Source organism: Pinus tabuliformis, chromosome 6 (assembly GCF_031772625.1).
Source record: "Pinus tabuliformis cultivar Carrire ecotype Pingquan chromosome 6, CPIR1, whole genome shotgun sequence".
NCBI lineage: Eukaryota > Viridiplantae > Streptophyta > Pinopsida > Pinales > Pinaceae > Pinus > Pinus tabuliformis.
The window spans coordinates 1747001578-1747025473 of NC_142292.1; the positions used below are offsets into that span (position 1 = coordinate 1747001578).

The 23896-nt window shown below is 35.9% G+C and overlaps 1 protein-coding gene across 1 annotated transcript; it reads left to right on the plus strand.

Moving 5' to 3' along the window:
* The first annotated feature begins 758 nt into the window (after positions 1–758).
* LOC149265890 (sugar transport protein MST3-like) lies at positions 759–1370 on the plus strand. Its single transcript, XM_089406348.1, has 2 exons — positions 759–891; positions 1039–1370. Exons 1-2 carry the CDS (start codon positions 759–761, stop codon positions 1368–1370), a joined length of 465 nt encoding a protein of 154 aa, XP_089262474.1.
* The last annotated feature ends 22526 nt before the right edge of the window (positions 1371–23896 follow it).

The window sequence follows — 23896 nt, forward strand, 5'->3', positions numbered from 1 at the left end:
GGTAAATGTTTTCTATTTGTAAATATGAATTGGATATTTATTAATATGTTAATGTGTAGAATGTGTAGAATATATATATATATATATATATATATATATATATATAAGATTTTTTATTAATTGTTAGAAATCGGCATAGATCGATTTTAAGATTTGCATTAAAAAAAAAAGAGTTTACATTTTGAGAGATTTAATCCCTTTAATCTAAAGTTAAAATAAATCTATATTGATTAACAAAATTAATATTATAAATTAATAAATACTATAAAAATAAATTATATAAACACCTTATTAATAAATTAAATAAAAAACTTTATTAATAAATTAAATATTTTTTTATTGAAAATATATAAATATCTTTCATTAATAAATTAAATATTTTTATTCAAAAATATAGAAATATTCTTTTATCTTAAAAATACATATATTTAATAATCAATTTTAACCTTATATTTTATTTCACTCACACATCATGTTTGGTCTCAGTGGATATTAACCACCACCACCATCATCATATATATATTACAACTATAAAAATCAGATATTCTGTAGCCTGGTCAAGATTTTGCGGCAAGATTTTGTAGCATGGAGATTATCGTAGAAGAAACATAAAGACATAAAATGCATTATGGAATCTGCACAATATGTACTCCTTCCTCCACTCAATATTGGGCTCCTAGAGAGGAATGAAGGCCAACGGCCTTGAAATAAATAACTTTTTCTAGCCGAAAGACGAAGAAGAAGCAGAGGCAACAACCATGGCAGGGGGATTTGTGGCCTCCACGAGTCCTCAAAAGAAATATGCAGGAAGAGTTACAACATTCGTAGTTGTGACCTGCCTGCTATCGGCCACGGGAGGTCTCATTTTTGGCTATCATCTCAAGGTTTCAGGTGCGTTAGCTCCAATGACTTCTTTCTCAAACCCCTTGAGGTGCCAAATATGAATTCCAAATTGGTATACATGTTGATTAGCACAAGCTTCAGTAGGGATCTGTGCAACAACTTTCTCAAATTAGGTGTTTGCCATATGTATTGCAGGAGGAGTGACGTCCATGGATCCTTTTCTGAAGAAATTCTTCCCAAATGTTTTTCTGAAGCTGAAGCGGGCGCACAACAATGCTTGCTATAAATTTTACGACCAGATTGTCACGACGTTCACGTCATCTTTGTACATAGCCGGTCTAATTGCCTCCTTCTTTGCATCAGCCACAACGAGACTTCTAGGGCGGAAGATGTCGATTATGTTCGGCGGCTTGATTTTCCTTATCAGGGCTGTGCTCAACGGCGCTACCATTAACGTGGTGATTCTCATCCTCGGCCGCATATGTCTGGATGTAGGCATTGGTTTCGGCAATCAAGTCAGTGCATGACACAATCTGGAGTAAAGATAGTGTGCGGGGCATGTTTGTGCCCTGTAACTTCCTGTGCACAGATCAAGTTAGTATATGTGATAAGCTGATGTTACTTTACTGTTGAACCTTATTCCCAGTGCATAAATCTTTGTGTTGATTGGTGTTAGAGTATGTTTATCCCTATACATAGAAGAATCATAGGGCATACTCTAATTTTTTTTCAGTGGTTTGGTTTTGGACTACGTTATTGCAGTTACCACTATACTTCTGGAATTTAAAAATTAATTTTTATTTTTTTCTATACGTGGTTGATTCCATTTGTTATCCTGATATGAAGTCGCTTTCATTTGTTAACACTGTATTTCTGGACTTACAACCAGTCTCTTCTCAATAAACTAGACTATTTCAAAAATTTAAACATTTCATCTTTTACCAGCGCTAATTAAATTGCACCCCATACACAGGCCTTATAAGCATAGATTATATCTATCCTTATACAGAGAAGAATCACATAATAAACTCTAATTAAATTAATAAATATTTCCGTTTTTTAATCGAGTGATACCATTGCTATTTATTTTTATTAAAAAAAAATATTTAAAAATAAATAAATAAATTTTAAAAATTAAATAATGTCATTAATCACTGAACAGCTGTCAAACGATGTAATTAAAGATTTGAACTGAGTCATGTGACCTAAGGTATAGTTAAACTGGTGTGAGGTGACTCGTATATCATCGCAGAACCTTAGTAAATAATACCATAGATCTTATATCTATGTACTGCAAAGATTCAAAAATTAAATAAGTGGTGCGGTATTGATAAATCCTTTTGTTTATATGTTTAAAGGCTGAGTCAATTACATTATTATACAACTAAATAAGTAAATCTTTGGTTTATATGTTGAAGGACTAATGTAATGTATTGTTATATAGTTAAATAAAAAATAAAAGAAATATTAAAGGTTTTTACTTATGGGTATGTGACATGTGGTATTAGAGCGCTCATGTTATAAAACTGAGACCTCTAGAAAATAATTATTGACAGTATTTGTGATGTACATAGGGAGGTATAAAATCAACCAGTATGAAAATAATGGGAACTATACCACATCGAACGGTGACTAGGACAGGAGCAACAACCTTTCAGGAGACCAATCCTAAGGTATGGGTACAATTGGGAGAAGAGCCACCTAACACTAACACTGCAATCTTGGAAACTGTGCAAGAGTTAAAAGAGGAAATGGCTCGATTGCGAGCAAATAATGAACGGTTGATGCAGGAACAAGAAAATATCATGAAGATTTTGTCAGATAGACAGAATTAGTGACAAACAATACTGAGTCCGGAGCATGCAAACATGACTGGCGAAAAAGAATTTCATACTGAGAGAGCAGAAACTAAAGGTGGTGAAGAGAACTAGGAAGAAGAATCTGGTAATGTATCATAACACAACAAGAAAAAGAGACAAAAAGTAGAACTTCAGGGAGAATTTCAGAAGATAAAGCCTCCCCTCTTTGATGGTGAACAAGAAGAGGCAACAGAAGCTTGGCTCATCAACATGAATAAGTATTTCCAATTGTACGAATATGATCATAACTTAAAGGCTCATTTGGCCATCTTTAACTGCAAGGAAAAGCCACCCTGTGATGGGAGGAAGTAAAAATAGTATGTAGTGTAAATGAGCAGAGTATAACTTGGGACAAATTTCAAAGATATTTTAAGAAAAATATCTAACTGAAAGGTTTTATGTCCCATACATATGGGAAGAAAAGGCTAAGGCGTAGCAGTTTGTCATTTCGTTGTTTATGAAGGAGCACTTTGAGTTTGATAACCCGAAAACCATGGATGAGATCATAAGAAAGGCCCGAATATGTTACTAGCAAAACAAGCTAAAAGGGGAAGGAGGTAAGAGATGGAACGATAAAAATGGGAGTAAATTTTCCTCTGGTAGTAAAGGAAATAAATTTATGGTCAATAAGCCCCCTAAAGGGCAAGCAAATAGAAACTTGAACAGGGACCAATCCAGGTTCAAAATTCCCAGTGAGACCAAGACAAATGAACCATCAGTAAGGACTAAAGTGGAGATGGCAGCTAGACCATCGGTACAGTGTTGGGGATGTAGAGGACCCCATTATGTTAAAAATTGTCCACACTGCAAGGGAACCAATTAGATGTCACAAATTCAAGAAGCATCAACAATGGAAGAAGCGGCAAGAAGCATGCCTAAAATCAATGCTGCTCTTGAAGACCATCAGGAAGAGTAACAACCGACCATGATAGGGTTTGAAGGCAAAATATTCAACCAAACTGTGTCTATTTTAATTGATCCCAGAGCTACCTTGAGTGACATTAGTCCCAAGATAGTAGAACAATGGTGTTTGCAAGTTCTTAAGATTAAAAATCATTGGTTAGTGCAATTGGCTACTAGAGCCAAGAGAAGAGTGTTGGCCAAGGTCAGCAATTGTCCCCTACAAATAGCAGGTCAGTCTATTATGGTAGACTTGAATGTGTTGCCCTTAGGATCGTATGATATTTTAATCGACATGGACTAGTTGGAAAAACATTGGTCCCTCATTAACTGTAAAATAAAAACTATTAACTATATGGACGAGGAAGGAAAGAGACAGGAAATTCAGGGAATAATAAGACCCTTAAAGCTGAGACTGGTGACAACCTCCCAATTGGCCAAGTGTATCCAGAAAGGATGCCAGATTTATGCAATACAAGTAGGATATACTAATTCAAAAGAAAAGTCTGTCGCCTTAGAAAATATATCAGTGGTGCAGAATTTTCCGAATGTATTTCTTGAAGAAATTCTAGGACTTTCGCCAAAAAGGGATATAGATTTCACCATTGAATTAATACCACGGGTTGCTCCAGTATCTCAAGCCCCTTATCACATGAGCATACTGGAGTTAACGGAACTAAAGATGCAGTTACAAGAACTACTTGAGAAAAAATATATTCGACCAAGTGTATCACCTTGGGGACCCCCGGTACTTTTTGTTAAAAAGAAGGATGGAACCCTGTGAATGTGTATGGATTACTGCTAACTAAGTAAGTTAACCATCAAAAGTAGGTATCCCCTACCTCAAATAGATGAGTTGTTTGATCAAGTGAAGGGAGCAACCATGTTTTCAAAAATCGACCTTCACTCGAGTTATCATCAAATTAAAATCAAGGAAGAGGACATAGCAAAAACAACATTCAAACTTGGTATGGGAATTATGAGTTCATTGTGCTTCCCTTTGGGTTAACCAATGCACCTGCAACCTTCATGTGCCTTATGAACAGTATATTCCATCAATATTTTGATAAATTTGTGTTAATTTTTATTTATGATATACTAATTTACTCTCAGATGGTGGAAGAGCATAAAGAACACCTTTGTATTGTCCTACAAGTTTTAAGGGAACACCAGTTGTATGCTAAGTACAAAAAATGTGATTTCCTCAAAGAATAAATTCAATATCTTGGCCATGTCATTACTAAGGATGGAATAGTCATGGAACCAGAAAAGATAAAGACCTTAATGGAGTGGCCAGTACCAAAATATGTGGCTGATATAAAGTCATTTATGGGTCTAGCTGGATATTACAGGCAATTCATTGAATGGTTTTCCAAGGTACACTACAAGAAAAAGGGTCATTGGTGAGGGTCATGCTTGTGACGGACCTTTAAGGTCCATCAGCAATGTGACATATGGTGACGGTCTTTAAAAAAGTGTTGTTGTAAGAGTATATAGTGATGTTCCTTTAAGGTTTGTCACCAAAGCCATTTTCAATGACAATTTTGGTGAGGGTCGTTAAAGGCATATCACTAATTCTTTCTTTGGTGACACTTTTGGTGAGGTTCGTTAAATGCCCATCACTAATTCTCTCTTTGGTGACACTTCTAGTGACGATATTTTATTCACTGTCACCATTGATATTTTTGGTTACTTTTGGTGACAGTCAATAAATTTTCGTCATCATTGATCATTCCAATGAGTTTTTTATGATGCTTCATGCCTTTGATGGACGTTTAAGGTCTGTCACCAATGTCGCATATGGTGACGGTCTTTAAAAATCATTGTTGTAAGTGTATATAGTGATGGTCCTTTAAGGTTAAACAACAAATCCATTTTCAATGACACTTTTGGTGACGGTTGTTAAAGGCTCGTCACTAATTTTCTCTTTGGTGACACTTTTGGTGAGGGTCGTTAAAGGCCCATCACTAATTCTCTTTTTGGTGACACTTCTAGTGACGATATTTTATTGAACCTCACCAATGCTCTTTTTGGTTACTTTTGGTGACGGTCAAAAAATGTTCGTCGTCATTGATCATTCCAATGAGTTTTTGATGAAGCTATGTACTTGTTACTATATTTTTTGTCAAAAGATAATGATTTAAGACCATTGTTGTGGAGTCTTTTTTATTATGTGTCCAAGGTCATAGTGGTTATAATAGTCAGTCAATTTGTTAAAAATTAATTAGTGTGTATCATTTCCCTCAAGTCATAAGAATATAGTTTTCCTATGATTCAACACATGATTCATCTCTATTAGGTTTATTATCTAGAAAATTTCCTTTAAATAAAGTTCCACTAGTGTGTGTAGGAACTATATTATTTAATACATAATCAAGCTCTATCAATTCTATTAATGAGATAGACCTAGCACTCCTCAACACTCATGGCACACCTTAACATGCTTTCGAATAGTACACTAACATTCCTTGGCACCTCGCATGTCTTGGAACATCTTTGTACCTAGAACATATTTCCATGAGTAGGATGCCCAAGCACATATTGGCATGCCCTAGCATAGCATAGCACTACCCTATCATGTGTTAGCATGCCCTGGAACACCTTACCAAAATATTGCATTGAAAAACATTAGAACTTGGCACACATTGGCACTTGGCATGTATTGGAACATATTATAAGTGTGCCTAGCATGCCCCTTTTGAAAAAGATAAAGTCCCGACTTATTAACCCTCTTATGTGTTCATTTCCTTGCATTCTGGCTTCTTTATTTCTTTTGTTGCCTTGAAACTCCTTAATGCATATTGGCATATTATGGCACCATGCAAATCCTAGCATGTCTTAGCACCTGGAATGCCTTGGAACTATTTGGCACATGCTAGCACACCTCGAAAATACCTAGCACACACTAGCACTTCTTAACATTCCCTGATATTACTTAGCGTGCCTTACCTGTATTTAGCATACCTTGTCACTCCCTCCTTGGCATGACAACTAGCACTCATTAACACTCCCCAACGCACCTGTATATTCATTCACTTCCATGCATTTTGACCTAGTGCTCCCTTGTGTTGTCCTAGTACTCCCTAACACTCCTCAGCATGCATTGGCACTCTGTAGCACACCTTAGCACTCTTTGATATGCTCTTCCACTTCACAGCATGCATCACACTCCCTCATGCACATTGGCACTTGGCACACGTTGGTGTTGGGTTGTGTTATATTCTTTCCACGACTAACCTACGTAATGAATCGGGGGGTTAGAGGAGGGGGGTGGAGCCCCCCCTTCGTTGCGTCGATTGCGCAATGGGGGCGACAGCCCCCCCTATCCGGGGGGTTTGAGGGGGGTAGGTAGCCCACCTCTACGGAGTCCAGGGCAACGGCCCAGGAAAAAAAAAATTGGACCCTATATTAGGTTGGGTGAACCTACCTATGGTTTTTTGGTCCATGGTTTTGGACGCGATGGTTTTCGGTCCATGGTATTGGATGCTTTGGCATGTATAAATATGTTTTGTAACATTGAAAGGAACATAACGAAAAATCAAGTTGGTAGTCCCGATTTTGGAATCCAGTGGGAAAATCTCTGTGTATATGTGTTTTATGTGTATGCTCTCGCATTGTTTATTTTTCTGTGTCTTAGAATTCGTATGCAGGTAATTTTTGTATGAGGTTAAAACCTACATTTGGTATCAGAGTTGTTTTGGCTTCAAGGGGATGCCTTTTTTGCTGAGGGGTTTCTCTCGAGCTTGTGGTAGACCTTGTTCAGTGGGAGATCTATGAGATCGATTCTGGTGGTGAAAGAATATGGCGAGCAGTGGAAAGATAGAACTCAAGAAATTTAATGGTTAGAGTTTTGAGTTGTGGAAACTCAAGATGGAGGATCTGTTGGTGGATAAAGACCAGTGGATCGCAGTAGATCCAGGTACTAAACCAACGGGAGTGTCTGATGAAGAATGGAAGAAGTTGGATCGGAAGGCAAAGAACACAATACGATTGTGTGTCTCGGATTTAGTATTGTTGAATGTATCAAGGAAGCTACAATGAAGGCTTTGTGGGACAAGTTAGGGACTTTGTACCAATCTAAATCTCTGGTGAATAAATTGTTCCTGCGGAAAAAGCTATATAATCTGAGGATGAAAGATGGAGACTCAGTGACAGAGAATCTGAATGCATTTAATACTATGGTAAGTCAGTTAGCATCTGTTGATATTAAAATTTCAGATGAAGATAAGTGCATCAGTTTGTTGTGTTCTCTACCAGATTTGTGGGATAGTCTGGTTATTGCAATAGGTAGCAATGCAACTTCCTTGCAGTTTGATGAAATAGTCGCAGCCTTGTTGACGGAGGAGATGAGATGGAAAAATATGGAAAGCCAAAATGGTGATGCCTTGTCTGTACGAGGACGGTTCTAGAACAGAAACAAAAATAAGTCATCGAGTGGGAGATCTAAATCTAGAGGTAGATCTAAATCTCCAGGAAAACCTGTAAAGGTGGTGTGCTGGAAATGCAGAAAGGAAGGGCACTTCAAAAGGGACTGTAAATCTAAAGCTCCTGATAAAGGAAAGGGATCTGATGATGCTCCTTCTACAGAGGCAAAAACCACCTCAGATGAAGGTGGGGATGTGTACTTGGCTTCTTCAAGTACACTTGTAGATCATGAGGCATGGTTGATTGACTCAGGTGCATCCTTTCACTTCACTCCCCATAGAGAGTGGTTCTGTGAGTATGAGAAATACGATGGTGGTGATGTCTTCTTAGGAGATGATACAAAGGCTAGAATTGTTGGTCGTGGAAAAGTAAAGTTGAAGTTGCAAGGTGGAAGGGTTAGAACACTTCCTGGTGTTCTACATATTCCTGCATTGGCCAAAAATCTGATTTCTATAAGCAAGTTGGATGATGCAGGTGTAAAATCAATGTTTGAGAAGGATACCTGAAAAATGGTTCAGGGAGCACTGGTATTGATGTAGGGAGTTCAAATTGGAACTCTGTACAAGCTGCAAGGTAACACTGTTATTGATGGGTGCAATAGTTCTGTGGTTCCTGACAGTGGAGCAAAAAATCTAGTGGTCTCTGGAGAGAAGACCATGTTGTGGCATCAAAGGCTTGGACATATTGGAAAGAAGGGCCTTCAAATACTTCATGGTAAAGGTATGGTAGAAGGTATGAGTAATAGCTCTCTGGATTTTGATTTCTGTGAAAATTGTGTATATGGGAAGCAGAATCGGGTGAGTTTCCCCTCTGGTAGTAAGAGGGTGAAACAGATATTAGAACTTGTGCACAGTGATGTGTTTGGACCTATGAAGGTTCCATCACTGGGTAAGCCTGTGTACTATGTATCATTTATAGATGAATTCTCAAGGAATACATGGATATATTTCCTTAAGAAGAAATCTGAAGCCTTTGACAGGTTTAAAGAATTTAAGGCTCTTGTGGAAAATCAGAGAGAGAAGAAGATAAAGGTGCTGAGGATAGATAATGGTGGAGAGAGTTTTGCAGCAAGGAATTTGAATAATTCTGTAAGAAGTGTAGTATAGCATGATAGAAGACTACTCCATATACACTTCAGCAAAATGGAGTTGCAGAAAGAATGAATAAGACGTTGATGGAAAGGGCAAGAAGCATGCTCAGTGGTGTCGGGTTAGAACAAGAATTCTGGGCAGAGGTGGTGGATACTGCATGTTACCTGGTTAACAGGTCACCTTCATCAGCGTTGGAGGATAAGACTCCACCAAAGGTATGGACTGGTAATAAATCCTCTCTTTCACATCGGAGGGTATTTGGATGTGATGCATATGTACATGTTCCAAAAGAGAAACGCATGAAGTTGGATACTAAATCTAAAAAGTGCATCTTTATTGGGTATAAGGATGGTTTAAAGGGGTATAAGCTTTGGAACCCAGTCACACAGAAGGTTGTGTACAACTGAGATGTGGTGTTCAAAGAGGTAAAAGATATTATTAAAGATGAAGTCCAACCAAAGGAACTTGAGAAGATAGAGTTTGAGCTTAAGGAGGAAGAATCATACTCTATAGTAGAGGAGGAATCAGAAGATGAAGAGCCACAAACTCCGGGTGTGAGAAGATCAGTTCGAGAAATAAGGCAGCTAGAAAGGTATAGTCCATCTACTTTCTGTTCAAGTTTTGCTTTATCTATTACTGACGATAATCCCAGAACTGTGAAGGAAGCAGTAGATTCAGAGGATGGCAAACTCTAGAAAGAGGCCATGGTTGATGAAATGGCATCTTTGCACAAAAATGAGGCTTGGGATTTGGTGGAGTTGCCAGCTGGAAGGAAACCCACTGGCAGCAAATGGGTGTTCAAGAAGAAGACAAATGCAGATGGAAAGGTGGAGAAATACAAAGCTTGGTTGGTAGCAAGAGGTTATTCCCAGGTGCCGGGAATTGATTTTGGTGATATTTTTTATCCTGTTGCCAAGGTAACTTCTATTAGATTACTTTTATCTGTTGTTGCTACTTTTGATTTTGATGTAGAACAAATGGATGTGAAGACATCATATCTTCATGGGGATCTGTAAGAGGAGATCTACATGAAGCAACCTGAAGGCTTTGCAGTGAAGGTTAAGAAATAACTGGTATGCAAGTTAAAGAAGTCTTTGTATGGGTTAAAACAGTCACAAAGGATGTCGTATCAGAACTTTGATACATTTATACAGGGACTTGGCTTCACCAGAAGCAAAGCAGATCACAGTGTGTATTTTAAATTAATTGGTGACCGTGTTATTTATCTGGTCTTGTGCGTGGATGATATGTTGCTGGTTGGAAATGACAAAGAAATTATCTAGGATTTGAAGACCCAATTGTCCTCCAAATTCAACATGAAAGATCTTGGTGCTGCAAACTATATTTTGGGCATGGAAATTAGAAGAGATCGGGCAAAGAGGAAGCTCTAGTTAAACCAGAGGAAGTATGTCGACACAATACTACAAAGGTTTAATATGCAGGATAGTAAACCAGTGAAGGTTACTATTCCTGTAGGTGTAAAGCTATCTGCTGAACAGTGTCGCAAGACACAAGAAGAGGAAGAGGATATGTCCCATATTCCATATGCAAGTGCAGTTAGTAGCTTGATGTATGCAATGGTCTATACTAGACCAGACATTGCACATGCAATGGGAGTATTGAGCAGGTTTATGTGAAAACTAGGGAAGGAGCACTGGACAACAGTGAAGCAGGTTTTCTAGTATTTGCGTGGCACTAGTGATTATGGTTTGTGCTACCAAGGAAGACCAGGATTGGACAGAGTGTTGGATATTTGTGGCTTTTTTGATGCAGACTAGGCTAGAGATCTGGATCAGAGAAGATCTACAAGTGGGTATGTGTTTAACCTGTTTGGAGGTGCAGTCAGTTGGATGAGTAAGAAACAATCTGTAGTCACATTATCAACTACAGAGGCAGAATACATGGCAGCCACTCATGCAAGCAAGGAAGCAATTTGGTTGCAGAGATTGTGTTCAAATATGGGGTTAGTACAGGGAGCTATAAGGATAGAATGTGAAAGCCAAAGTGTAATTTTCATGGCAAAGAACCATGTTTATCATTTAAAGACAAAGCACATTGATGTTCAGTATCACTTTGTGAGAGATATGATAGAAGACAAAAAGGTGTTGTTGATAAAGGTGGACACTTTGAAGAATACTACAGATGCATTGACAAAATCTGTGAGCTCTGAGAATTTCTCTTGGTTTAGAGAAATAATGGATGTTTCAGGGTTGGAAAAATGACTAAGCTCTCCTGTGGCCCCCTGTGGAAAGAAAACAACGAGTGGGAGAATGTTGGGTTGTGTTATATTCTTTCCACGACTAAACTACGTAGTGAATTAGGGGGTTAGAGGGGGGGCAGAGCCCCCCCTTTGTTGCGTCGATTACACAGCGGGGGGGTCACAAGGGGGGTGGCAACCCCCCCTACCCAGGGGGTTTGAGGGGGCGGGTAACCCCCCTCTAAGGGGTTCGGGGCAACGCCCCGCGAAAAAAAAAAATTGGACCCTATATTAGGTTAGGCGTACCTACCTATGGTGTTTTGGTCCATGGTTTTGGACGTGATGGTTTTCAGTCCATGGTATTGGATGCTTCGGCATGTATAAATATGTATTGTAACATTGAAAGGAACATAATGAAAAATTAAGCTTGTAGTCCTAGTTTTGGATCTAGTGGGAAAATCTTTATGTATATGTGTTTTATGTGTTATGCTCTCGCATTGTTTATTTTTTTGTGTTTTAGAATTCGTATGCAGGTAATTTCTGTACAGGGTTAAAACCTACAGTTGGCACTTAGAAAGTATTAGCATGTTTGGCATGCATTGATATGACTTAGTATGATTTGGAATGGTTTAATATTAAATTTATTTGAGATCAATTATTGGAAACTAGATGAGAAGAAACGGAGGAAGATTTGGCACTTAGCACCTTTTGGCACCTAGTGTTGGTTTTCCTAGCATGACCCTCATGGAAAAGGTAAATTGATGACTTATTAACCCTATTATGTGCTCATTTACTTGTAGTTTAACTTGTTCCTCCCTTTTGTTCCCTTGACAGTCCTTGGCATGCATTGTCACACCCTTGTACATCTTGGCATGCCTTCACACTTGGCACGTATTATCTTGTTTGACATGTCTTCGTACTATCTGGCACATGTTATCATGCCCTAGAATTCCCTAACACACCTTGGCAGTCATCACCTTACAACTAGCATTACATTTTTCCATGACTTGGAAACATTACATTCACTAGAACACCTTGGCACTCCCTATCATACACTATTATTCATTCATTTCCATGCAATTGAAACTAGTCCTTCCTTCTGTTTCCCTGACACTACCTAACATACCTAGTCAATGCCTCCTTAGCACATCTAGAACTTGCGAACACTCCCTATCACACACTCTTATTCATTCATTTACATGCAATTGAAACTAGTCCTCCCTTGTGTTTCCCTAGGACTTCGTAGCATGTGTTGGCGCCACACCCTAGCACCTAACACCTCTTGGCATGCCTTAGCACTTGGCATGTCTTGGAATGACTAACATGCCTTGGAACTTTCTAGCATGTGTTATCACTTCCTGGCATTCCTTGCACACCTTGGAACTCCCTAGTTGTCATGCCCTCATAGATAGCCTTACTTTTTTTGTGACTTTGGAACCCAACCAAGTCATTGAAAAAATAGTGTTGTCCCTAGAAAAAAAGTCTCCCTTTGTCTAAAATTGCTTTTTCCATCCCCTTATCATAATTGTAGGCTTACCTATCACAAGTTCTATTATTAAATTATCCTAATACACTTTGTCCTGGGGACACCTGGAAGACACTCTTATTCGTTTGTTTCCACGCACTTTGACCTAGTTCTCCCTTTTGATTCCCTCACACTCCCCAACACTCCTCGACATGCATTGACATTTCCTAGCATGTTTTATCACGTCTTTTCATTTCTTGGCATGCCCTGGCACTCCTTAGCTATCATTCCCTCATAACTACCCTTATTGGTTTTAAGACTTGGGAACCGACCAAGTCCTACCTCGACTACAACATATTGACCAAGTTACAGTTACTACAACTATACTATACCTTGTTCACCTAAGAATGGCCTATAACTCATCTTAGTCTACTCATGCCCAATCTTAGCTCATCTCACTTAAGAAGTTACCAAGTCAAGGCTCACGTCTAACCATGGCCATAAAACAACTAAGCAACATAGTTTACATCATGACATGGCATAGCACCTGGCATGTCTAACAATCCCTTGGCACTATGTGGCACATATTGGCATTCCCTGCATGCCATGGCATGCTTTAGCACTCCCTATCATACTGTACCACTCCTTGACATGTCATGGCACTCTTGCATGCCTTGGAAATACCTAGCATATAACTTTGTCACTCCCTCTTGAGCACACTTGGAATTCACTGACACTCCCTATCATACACTCTTATTCATTCATTTCCATAAATTTTGAAATAGTTTTCCTTTGTGTTTATGTCACACTCCCTAACACGTATTGGCACACCCTGACACACATTGGCACACCCTGACACACATTGGCATACCCTGGCATGTTGCCCTAACAATCTAGCATTTCTTGGCACCACCTAACATGCCTTGCCGTCCCCTCCTTAGCACACCTAGAACTCGCTGACACTCCTTGTCACACACTCTTAGTCATTCATTTCCATGCATTTGAAACTATTGCTCCCTTATGTTTCCCTAGCACTCCATAACACTCAGTGGCATGCATTGGCACACCCTAGCACCTGACACATCTTGGCATGTTTCCCTAGCTTCTAATATGCCTTAACACTACCTAGCATACCTTATCACTCCCGCCTTAGCACACTTGGAACTCACTAGCACTTCCTGTCACAAAATCGTAGCCGTTCATTTACGTGCATTATTTTCAACTATTACTCCCTTGTGTTCCCCTTGCACTCCTTAAGACTTCCTAGCACGTGTTTTTGATAGACAAAACACTATATATAGGGCAACTCATCCTCCATTTATGGACAAGAAAATTTGGTTAAGTAAGTCTGTAATAAGAAGTGTGAAGATAACCAACCAAGAGAAGGAAACAAAGGGAGAAGATTTTGGTGTTGTTTATGGGTCTGTTTTAGGGCTAATAGATCCACACATGTGAAGGAAGGAAGAACTATCTACTACATAAAAGGTTGAAGATCTTGTTGTTGTCCAAGAAGTCGAATCAAGGAAGAAGATAAGCAAGGTTACACGTTGAATTATAATAAGAGTTAAAACTATCCAAGCGAAGAAGATCAAGGTTCAAAAGGTTGGTCAACCACAATTTCTAGGGTTTATGCAAGAGGGCCAAGAACTACATATATGATCCATGGAACTGGAATTTGAAGGATAGTCGATTTATTGAAGGAAGAAGCCTAATCATCATTGACTCGAAGAAAAATAAGGAAGTTGAATCAAGGAGGCTTGTGACTTGGTCTTGGAGAGGTCATTGAGTCAAGGGTCTAGCCCATGGTCTTGGTATTTGTCAATTGAATTCTATATAAGAAGAAGATCTCGTTTGGGTTTTCATCTCATGTTGGAGAGGTTTTGGCCCTGGTTGATCGCATATTCTATGTGTCTCTTGTCTCCTCATTGTTTATGCATTGGTAGATGTTTGATGAAGAATATTGTTTTGAGCATTGTTTGTTATTGTGGATTAGTCTTGAATGTGTTTGTGTATGAAAAATTGGTTGGGTTTGTAAACTATGAGTAGAGCAGTGTTTGATTGATGCATGCTTCCTACAATAGAATGTGTCTCTTACTTAAACAATTAATTTAGTGGAAACATGGGTATTTGGACAATTATTTTGGAATTTATGCACCTTACAAGTACATCAACTCATATAATGCATAAATATAATGGAAAGTTGTAACGTGTTGCATCATAGAAAGGATGTTGATAAAATATGATAGCTTAAATGTACATGATAGTTTGGAAAGGTGGGGAATAACTCTTATTTAGTCATAGGTAGCCTAATCAATTCCTTTTTTAATATTTAAATGTCCATGATGATTTTGAAAGTAGGTGGGTAACAATTCTTACTCATGTCATAGATAGCCTAATGAGTACTTTTCTCTATCTAGAATGATACTAGATATAAACCTTTTTTGTATTGTTTGTTTCTTCAAAAAAAATTATAATATATCATGTCATACAAAATTTAAAATAAGCTTCTCACTTTGGTTCTTGCATTTGCGGTAAAATCTGAACCCAACTTCTGAAAGTAGTGTTATTCTGGAGGATACCAACAATATTTTTCACTCCATAAAGGTTTTAACCTATCTTTAGTTTTTGATGAGTTTTTTTGGATGAGTGTACTTTAAAAATAAAGATGCGTCTGCAGTTTTCTCACTTGCTAATTTAGAATCGATGAAAAAAATCAAAATAATTACTTACATTTATTTGTAGAGTTTACATGAAATTGATGGAACATGGTGATTACATCAAATGAGTGTGAAATTGAATTTTTAAAATTTATTAATGTCCTCAATGCTTGGAAAATGTAATGGGATCAGATGATAAGTTAACATGTAAGGTATTTAGTGAGACATTGCTTCTCTTCTAAGAAAAGTATATCTAAACCAAGTGCAATACGAGGGATAGAGAGGATTCTGTAGTGTGGAAAGCTTAGTTGCGTGGGTTTGGGGCTAAGGCATAGTTGCTCCATTTAACTAAAGTAAAATGAGAGGAAATGAGGCAATGCATACTTTGTAGATCTTAGCTATGAGGATTTAGGGTTCAAGGCTTAGTCACTTCACAATTGAAATAAAATGAGATCAAATGAGACAAGGAATTGAAAATTATTAGTTATATGTAATGACATTAAAGTGAGTAAACACAAAGTATCAAAATTCGAAGTAGAATCAACCCTTGTGTATGAAAATTCAATCAAGCATTTTTTTATGGTTGAATTCCCCCTCAAATATACATCTGATTAATGCAAAGGCTTGGAAAATGACATCTATTTTATCGAGGTATCCCTCTTAGATGCACAAACCTTTCCCCTTGGCTTCCCATTGACTTTGAGGTTGTGTTCCCCTACACTCCTATATGCTTACTAGGGATACTACACTCCAACATGACGGATTCTAAGATATATTGTGATAGGAGGGATGAGGGTTTTGAAAATTCTTGTTGCCATAGGAAATTCTTGCCATGTTTAGTTCAACAAAATGGAAGCAAAATTCTCATGTAGAAGGATTTATGATGCTTTTTCAATTGTGGGAGATAGAAATGCCATACATTATGGTGCTTCTTGGTACAATATTACTGATTCATGGAGAAAGATCAATGGTTACTTGGGTGGAACTATACCAATGTGTGGGTGGGACCAGGCTCATGAGATTCATTTTTTACTACCATCACAATGAACTACAACCAAATTGACTCATGAGATTCATTTTTTACTGCCATAACAATGAACTACATCCAAATTGGTTATAAAAGATTGCATTGTTAAAAGTTAATTTTTAGCTTAAAAGTTTGACATAATAATTATAAAAACAATACCATTTGTTTAAATAACATGGAAACCCATAATATTAGTATTAGATAATTAAACATTAATAAAAAATATTTATAGTTTTTTTGTTTAATTATATAAAATCCAAATCTGAATTTGTTTAAAATTACAACTTACAACATGGTTAATTATTTTGTAATTTTGAAAAATAAAAAATATAATTTTTTGAAATGAGTATACAATAAGATAAGAAAATATACATTCCATACATTTGGATATATTCATAAAATATAATGTTTTTAAAATTTACAAAAAATTAAATAAGTATAATTAAAAAATTTAATGATCATCCAAATTAAAAATTTAATTTCTGCCACGTTTTCTTTCCCGCCTTAGTGTATTCAAATTTAATTTTTGCCACGTTTTCTTTCCCACCTTAGTGTATTCGAATGAATGTTGAGTAGTTGAAAAAGGAGGAAAGACCATTTTGCCGCATTTTCTTCCCCGCCTTAGTGTATTCAAATGAATGTTGAGTAGTTGAAAAAAGAGGAAAGACCATTATGTCTCATTTTCTTCACTGCCTTAGTGTATTCAAATGAATATTGAGTAGTTGAAAAAAAAGGAAATACCAGAACAATTTTTCTTCCCCACCTTAGTGTATTCAAATGAATGCTGAGTAGTTGAAAAAAAAGGAAAGACCATGGGCACAGTAAAATCTGATCTGCTGTTATATGGAAATAGGTACAAGTCGTTGGATCAATCTTTAGGGTTTCTAGATAGATGGCCATTCTTAGAATTGATTTGAAATTTATTTTTTATTTTCACATGAAATATATGTTGAGTATGTTATGAAACCAGCTCACAAAAAGATAGAAACGATAGTTGAACGCCTTAGAATTCAGCCTCTTCGAGGGGGCAACCTCCTTTACATTACACAAATGAACAATTATGGGATGCTACAAATCACAAGACCTCCTTTCTATATATAGGAGTCTAAGGGGTCATAATATAATCAGAGCCGACATAACAATACTAATGTAAGGGCACAATAATAACAATAGTGCGCTTCTATGGGGCACAATAACAACAATATGAGCACTACATGGGTACAACAGTATAATAAGGGGGTTGTACTAATAACAATAAGGGGTTACACTAGTAGTATAGGGGCCTAACATGCCCCTCTCCTTAAAAAAGTGTTGTCCTCAATGCTTGAGTAGTTCTTGATGCTTCTGTATAAAATTATTGTCCTCCCATGTGGAATATTCAGCGGGTAAGTTCTTCCACTTGATGAGATACTCTGAAATTGATCGATTTCGTAGCTATCGGGTTCTTCTTCTGTAACTGCTCTAGGTTCCAATTTGATTTTTCATTCCTCTTCAAGTTCTGGTAATATTGTTTGAATTGGAATATTCTGCAACTTTTGAATGAGTGGCTACACTTCTTTGTCCTTATTCCATTCATCCCTTGCTTCATTTATCCAATCTAGTTGGATAATAGAAATAGCACAAAAAAATTCTTCCACATCCTCATTCTTTCTTGAGAGTGCATTTGCAACAAAAAATTTCTTCCCTTTTCTATAGATGATGTCAAAGTCATAACCCAACATACTTGTGACCCATTTTTTCTGTTCTTCTAAAGATAATATTTGTTCTAAAAATTATTTAAGACTATCATTATCCATTTTTACCTTGAAGTGTCTTTCCATTGGGTAAGGTCGCCATTTCTTAAGTGCATGTAGTATTGCCAACATTTCCTTCTCATAAATAGCTTGCTTGAGATGTTGTCGTAAAAATACCCAATCACCTACATCAAAACCTTTTCACTGCAATGTTGATCTACCTGTTGTTTCATTCGATTCTGCACCAAAGTGGAATTATCCTTTAAAAGTTGGAGAACTTGTTGTTGATGCTCGATGTGATCTTTCACTACATGAACCTTTTTCTTCTTGATATGTCCTATCTTAAGAGTTTGAGGTGTGGTAATTTCTTCCAATGCTCTACAAGATATGGTCGGATTCATTTCTTGATGCTTGATGTGATTCTTGAACATTTTTCTTCTGGATATGTCCTTCTATATTGACAGTTTGAGGAGTGTTAATTCCAGCCAGTGCATTACAAAATATGGTTGGATTAATTTCTTCTTTCTCCATATGATCTTTCACTTCTTGAACCTTTTTCCTCTTGATATGTCCTTATATCTTAAGAGTTTGAGGAGTAGTAATTCTAGCCAATGCATTACAAGATATGGTTGGATTCATTTCTTCTTTCTCGATGTGATCTTTCACTTCTTGAACCTTTTTCTTCTTGATATGTCCTTCTATCTTGAGAGTTTGAGTGGTAATTCTTGCCAATGCTTTACAAGATATGGTCGGATTCATTTCTTCTTTCTCGGGGGTTGGGTCCTGGAATATATCCTCTTCTTTTGATGTTCCTTGATCCTTTTCTTCCTCCTCTTCATACTCTATTTAAAATAATTTCTTCTCAGCACACTTATGACCTTTAGTATATTTTCTATCACAATTGTAACAAAGCCCTTTTGCTCTTTTTTCTTCCAATTGTTGTGTTGTAAGCCTTGTAGGTTGTGGAAGGATAGGAGAAGAAACACTTCCATAATTATAGTCATGAGTGGTGGGATTCCTTGTTTCCATAATTTCTCTTTCAATTTTTCTTGCCAACTCGAATGCCTCCTCCAATGAATCAGGTTCCCAAAAATGAACCTCATGTTGAAAGTTATCCTTTAAAGTCCCTATAGGGACATCAATCCTTTGCTTCTCGGGAATATAATTTACCCTTCTATTCAATTTTTGAAAGTCCTCAATGTGATCTTCCATTGCACCATTTTTTTTTAGATTTATCAATTGGCTAAAGAAGGAGTTTCTCTTTGTATCCTCATAATGTGCTATCATTTCCTTCGTGAAAATTGACCACGTGACAAGTTTTTTACGAGAAAAAAGCCCTTTATACCATAAAAATTGATTCGGTTCTAAATGATTAGATGCAATACATACCTTTTGTGACAATGGTACACCATGTAGATCAAAATATTTCTCCATCTGTCGTATCCAATTTACTGGATCCTTGCCATCAAACTTCCTCATCTCGCTTTTTCTTGATTTTAAGAGCTCGATCTTGAAATGACTGTAACTTTGTAATTTCAGATCTTCTAGTTTTGAAATTACAACCTACAATATCCCTCTGCGTCCTCTTTCCAATGCCACCACTCTGATCCAAATTGGATTCTCCAAGGAAGAGTTATGCCAAATATCCCATAGTGACCTGATTATAGACTATTTCAGTAGAGCGAACTTGTATGACGTGCCACGTGTCCCTATTTTGACCTTTGGCTCTGAGAAATATATACAAGAAACTATAGTCCGTCCTCTTTCTGTACCTTCTTACGAAATTTCAATCCGATGCTCAGAGAGAAAGTTATGATGCTTTTCCCCAGGTCACCTGTTTGGAATGTAATTCTAGAGTCTGCAAAAATACCAAATTCCTCAGATCATATCTCCGAAAATATAGTGCAAAAAGCTCTGAAATTTGGACCCGAGGTTCAATACAATTTCTTCTCAAATGGTTTTTTTTCGCTTCTGAAACGTCGCAGAAAAAAAGTTATAGCAAAAATGCCACGATGACCTATTTGGAGTAGTGAAACCCTAGAATCCAAAGCTCTGATATCAAATGTTATGAAACCAGCTCACAAAAAGATAGAAAAGATAGTTGAACGCCTTAGAATTCAACCTCTTGAAGGGGGCAACCTCCTTTACATTACACAAATGGACAATTCTTGAATGCTACAAATGACAAGGCCTCCTTTTTGTATATAGGAGTCTAAGGGGTCATAATATAATTAGAGCTGACATAACAATAATAATGTAAGGGCACAATCATAACAATAGTGGGCTTCTATGGCACAATAATAACAATATGGGGACTACATGGGTACAACAATATAATAAGGGGGTTGTACTAATAACAGTAAGGGGTTACACTAGTAGTATAGGGGCCTAACATGGTTGAAAAAAGGGAGACCATGGACATAATATAATCTGATCTGTGGCTACATGGATACAGGTACAATTCATTGGACCAATTTTTAGGGTTTCTAGATAGATGTTCATTCTTAGAATTGATTTGCAAATTTGGTTTATATTTTCACATGAAATGTATGTTGAGTAGTTGAAAAAAATGAAAAACCATGGGCATAGTACAATCCGATATGTGGTTATATGGAAACAGGTACAAGTCGTTGGATCAATTTTTAGGGTTTCTAGATCGATGGTCATTATTAGAATTGATTTGCAAATTTTTTTTATATTTTCACATGAAATGTTGCAGTAATTCATTGGCAATGATTGTTTCATGGTTGAATTTAGATGCGTTGAGAAATAAGATTAAGGAGGATCTCTTCAATGGCTTGCTCACAAAAAATGGATCTATTTTCGCTCAGAAAATTTGGACCACGATGGAAGGATCAGAAGCCTTGGTCTTCTTTCAAGAGCCCAAGAAAATACTTGCACAAGTACCCTTTCTCTCCTTTAATTCTGTCCTCGATTTCAATTGCTTCAAACAATTTACCAACTTTTTCACCTAAAATTAGGTTATTTGGGTTTTGTTTTTTAAGAATTTAGCTTCAAATGAACTAGCCCCACAATTACTGTATTATCAATGAAATTTACATTAAATACACATTGAACTCTTATAGTAGTTTGGTAGTATACCACACCCAAAATTATAAAAATAGTAGTTTGGTAGTATACCACACCCAAAATTACAAAAATAGTAGGTTGGTACTATACCACACCAAGAAAATAGCGGAAAAAACAACAACGACTTCTGAGGGTAACTCCCTACCCTCCCTCATTTCAATGCAACACAAAAATATTTTCTTGCTCTCTTTCCATTTCACGACATTTCTTAATCAGAAATATCAATTTCAAGCTCTGTTACCAGAAATGGAACGGAATTCTTCGTTTCTGAAAAAAAAAAACCGTATAAAAAATGGAACGGTATGAAAAACGATGTTTTATACAGTGGTTTTCGTTTTTAATGCAAGAAACTGGGTTTTCCAAAAACAGAAAAATGGAACGGTACGGAAAACGGTGTTTTATACAGTAGTTTTTGTTTTTTAATGCAAGAAACTGGGTTTTCCAAAAACGGTTCGTTTCTTGAAACTGTTTAATGGAAAACGTTAATCTGGTTCATTTGCAATATGGATCTCTTTCGAATTGGAAGTCAACATGAATCATAAAAAGCATTGGTTTTTTGGATAGTTTTGAAGGCATTTTCATATCCCATGGTTAGAAGTCAACCAAATATAGCTTAGGTGCTAACGGAACAGGTTTGTTGCAAATAGGTTGGGTGTTCTCCCTAGTGACAACACTTTGCAATAATGCTTAATATATCTTTAACAACATTGACTATTTAGGGATTTTATTAGTTAAAGTTATGTTATTTTTTTAATTGTAGCCATTGATGTGTAGCATTGTATGGTTAAGCTTTTACAATTTTTCTTTTGTTATTTTTGTGTTGCTTTTATTTAAAAGTGGATTTAGTGATTGTATCTAATATTTAAAATTTGTATTTTTATATAAAATTATAAATTTAAATGTATAAGGTTTTTTTATATATATTTTTATAAATTAGTAATGTATATAGATATTTTATATATACTTTTATAAATTAGTAGTTAAATAGTTTATTTAATTGTTCTATTTAATTAATTATTTTATATAAACATTTGGACACAATATTTTTTTTGCCATTGGTCTCGTTTATAACCTCTCAAATGATTGGAAACGGATTTTGATAAAACCATCCTATAGAAACTTTTATCAACTATTAGACTATCTATAATATTAATTATCATCAACCAAAGACATTAATTTAATATATAAAAAATAATAATTATCTATTATCCATCCCATTAATAGTTTTATCCCATAAATACTTTTTTCATCGGTGATAAGAGATTATGCTAGGTAATTTGCAAGAATAAAGCTTAAGAGCAACAAGCTATTGATTAATATGTCTATAATACAAACATAATTTCAACTATGATAAATATGGAAAGTTTCATAATTACATAAAAATAGTGATAGAAACAATTGTAAATTTATGAAAATAAACAAGTCTCAAAAATCAAAATACAAAATAGAAATCCATCATTTAATAAATTTTAAATACAAAACAAATAGGAGTACTACTACAAGAAAATACTCCTCTTCATTTATAAATAACTAGCGTAGATCTATCTCTCTCAAGCATCAAGAGAGATCAAATCTCTCTCTCTCTCTCTCTCTCTCTCTCTCTCTCGAGCTACAAACCTCTTTAAGTGAAGAGATTTGATCCTCTCAATTTTAAGTGAAGAAATTTGATCCTCTCAATGCTTAATCCATAGTTAAAATGGATCTAGGTTGCTTTAGTTATTAGCCTTTGAATAGGCTACATTGCAGAAAAATACCATGGACAAAAACCATGGGTTAGGAGTGCCATGGGCAAGAAAAAACTATGCACTCGAGAATTTTATGTTTTTTAATTTTTTTATTTGATTTGATTTTGTTTTATTTTGACTGAGTTAAAATGCCAAATATTATAACATATTCCCCAGGTGGAAAGCGTCTCTTGGCACAAAAAACTAACAAAAAATATATTAAGAGGGGCCTAGAATAAAATACCTAGATTATGACATTTCTTTTCAAGACTTCAAGGTCTCTCTGGCTTGTTTTAATTTATGAAAGAAAATTGATGAGAAAAAACTAATAAATTAAATAAATATTTAATTTATGAAAGAAAATTGATGAGAAAAAAACTAATAAATTAAATAAATATTAAATACAAAACCATGGAATCTAACAAAACCATGTGCAAAAGCTAGCAAATTGAATGAATATAAAGTACAAAACCATCGAATATAACAAAACTGTTGGCCATAACATTTTTTCAAAATTTATTTTAACATAAAAAAATATAGGGACTAAAAAAGAATGGTTTGGTAAGTTCTAACCATGGGTGATAACATTTTTTTTTAAGTTATTTTAACATAATCATATTTAACAACTAAAAATGAATGGTTTGGTATGTTATAACCACAAGTGATATTTATATATAATATTTAAATAAGTAGAAATTAAAAAAAATCACAATTTAATAATTTATTTCACTTACTTATATTGATCAACCACACTTGTTAATTGGAAACATTGACTCAGATAAAAAAAAATTATAAAATGAAAATTAATAAAAAAATAACTAATATCAAGAAAGAATATCTAAATTTAACTATTAAATTTTAACATAAAAATAAATTTACTATACA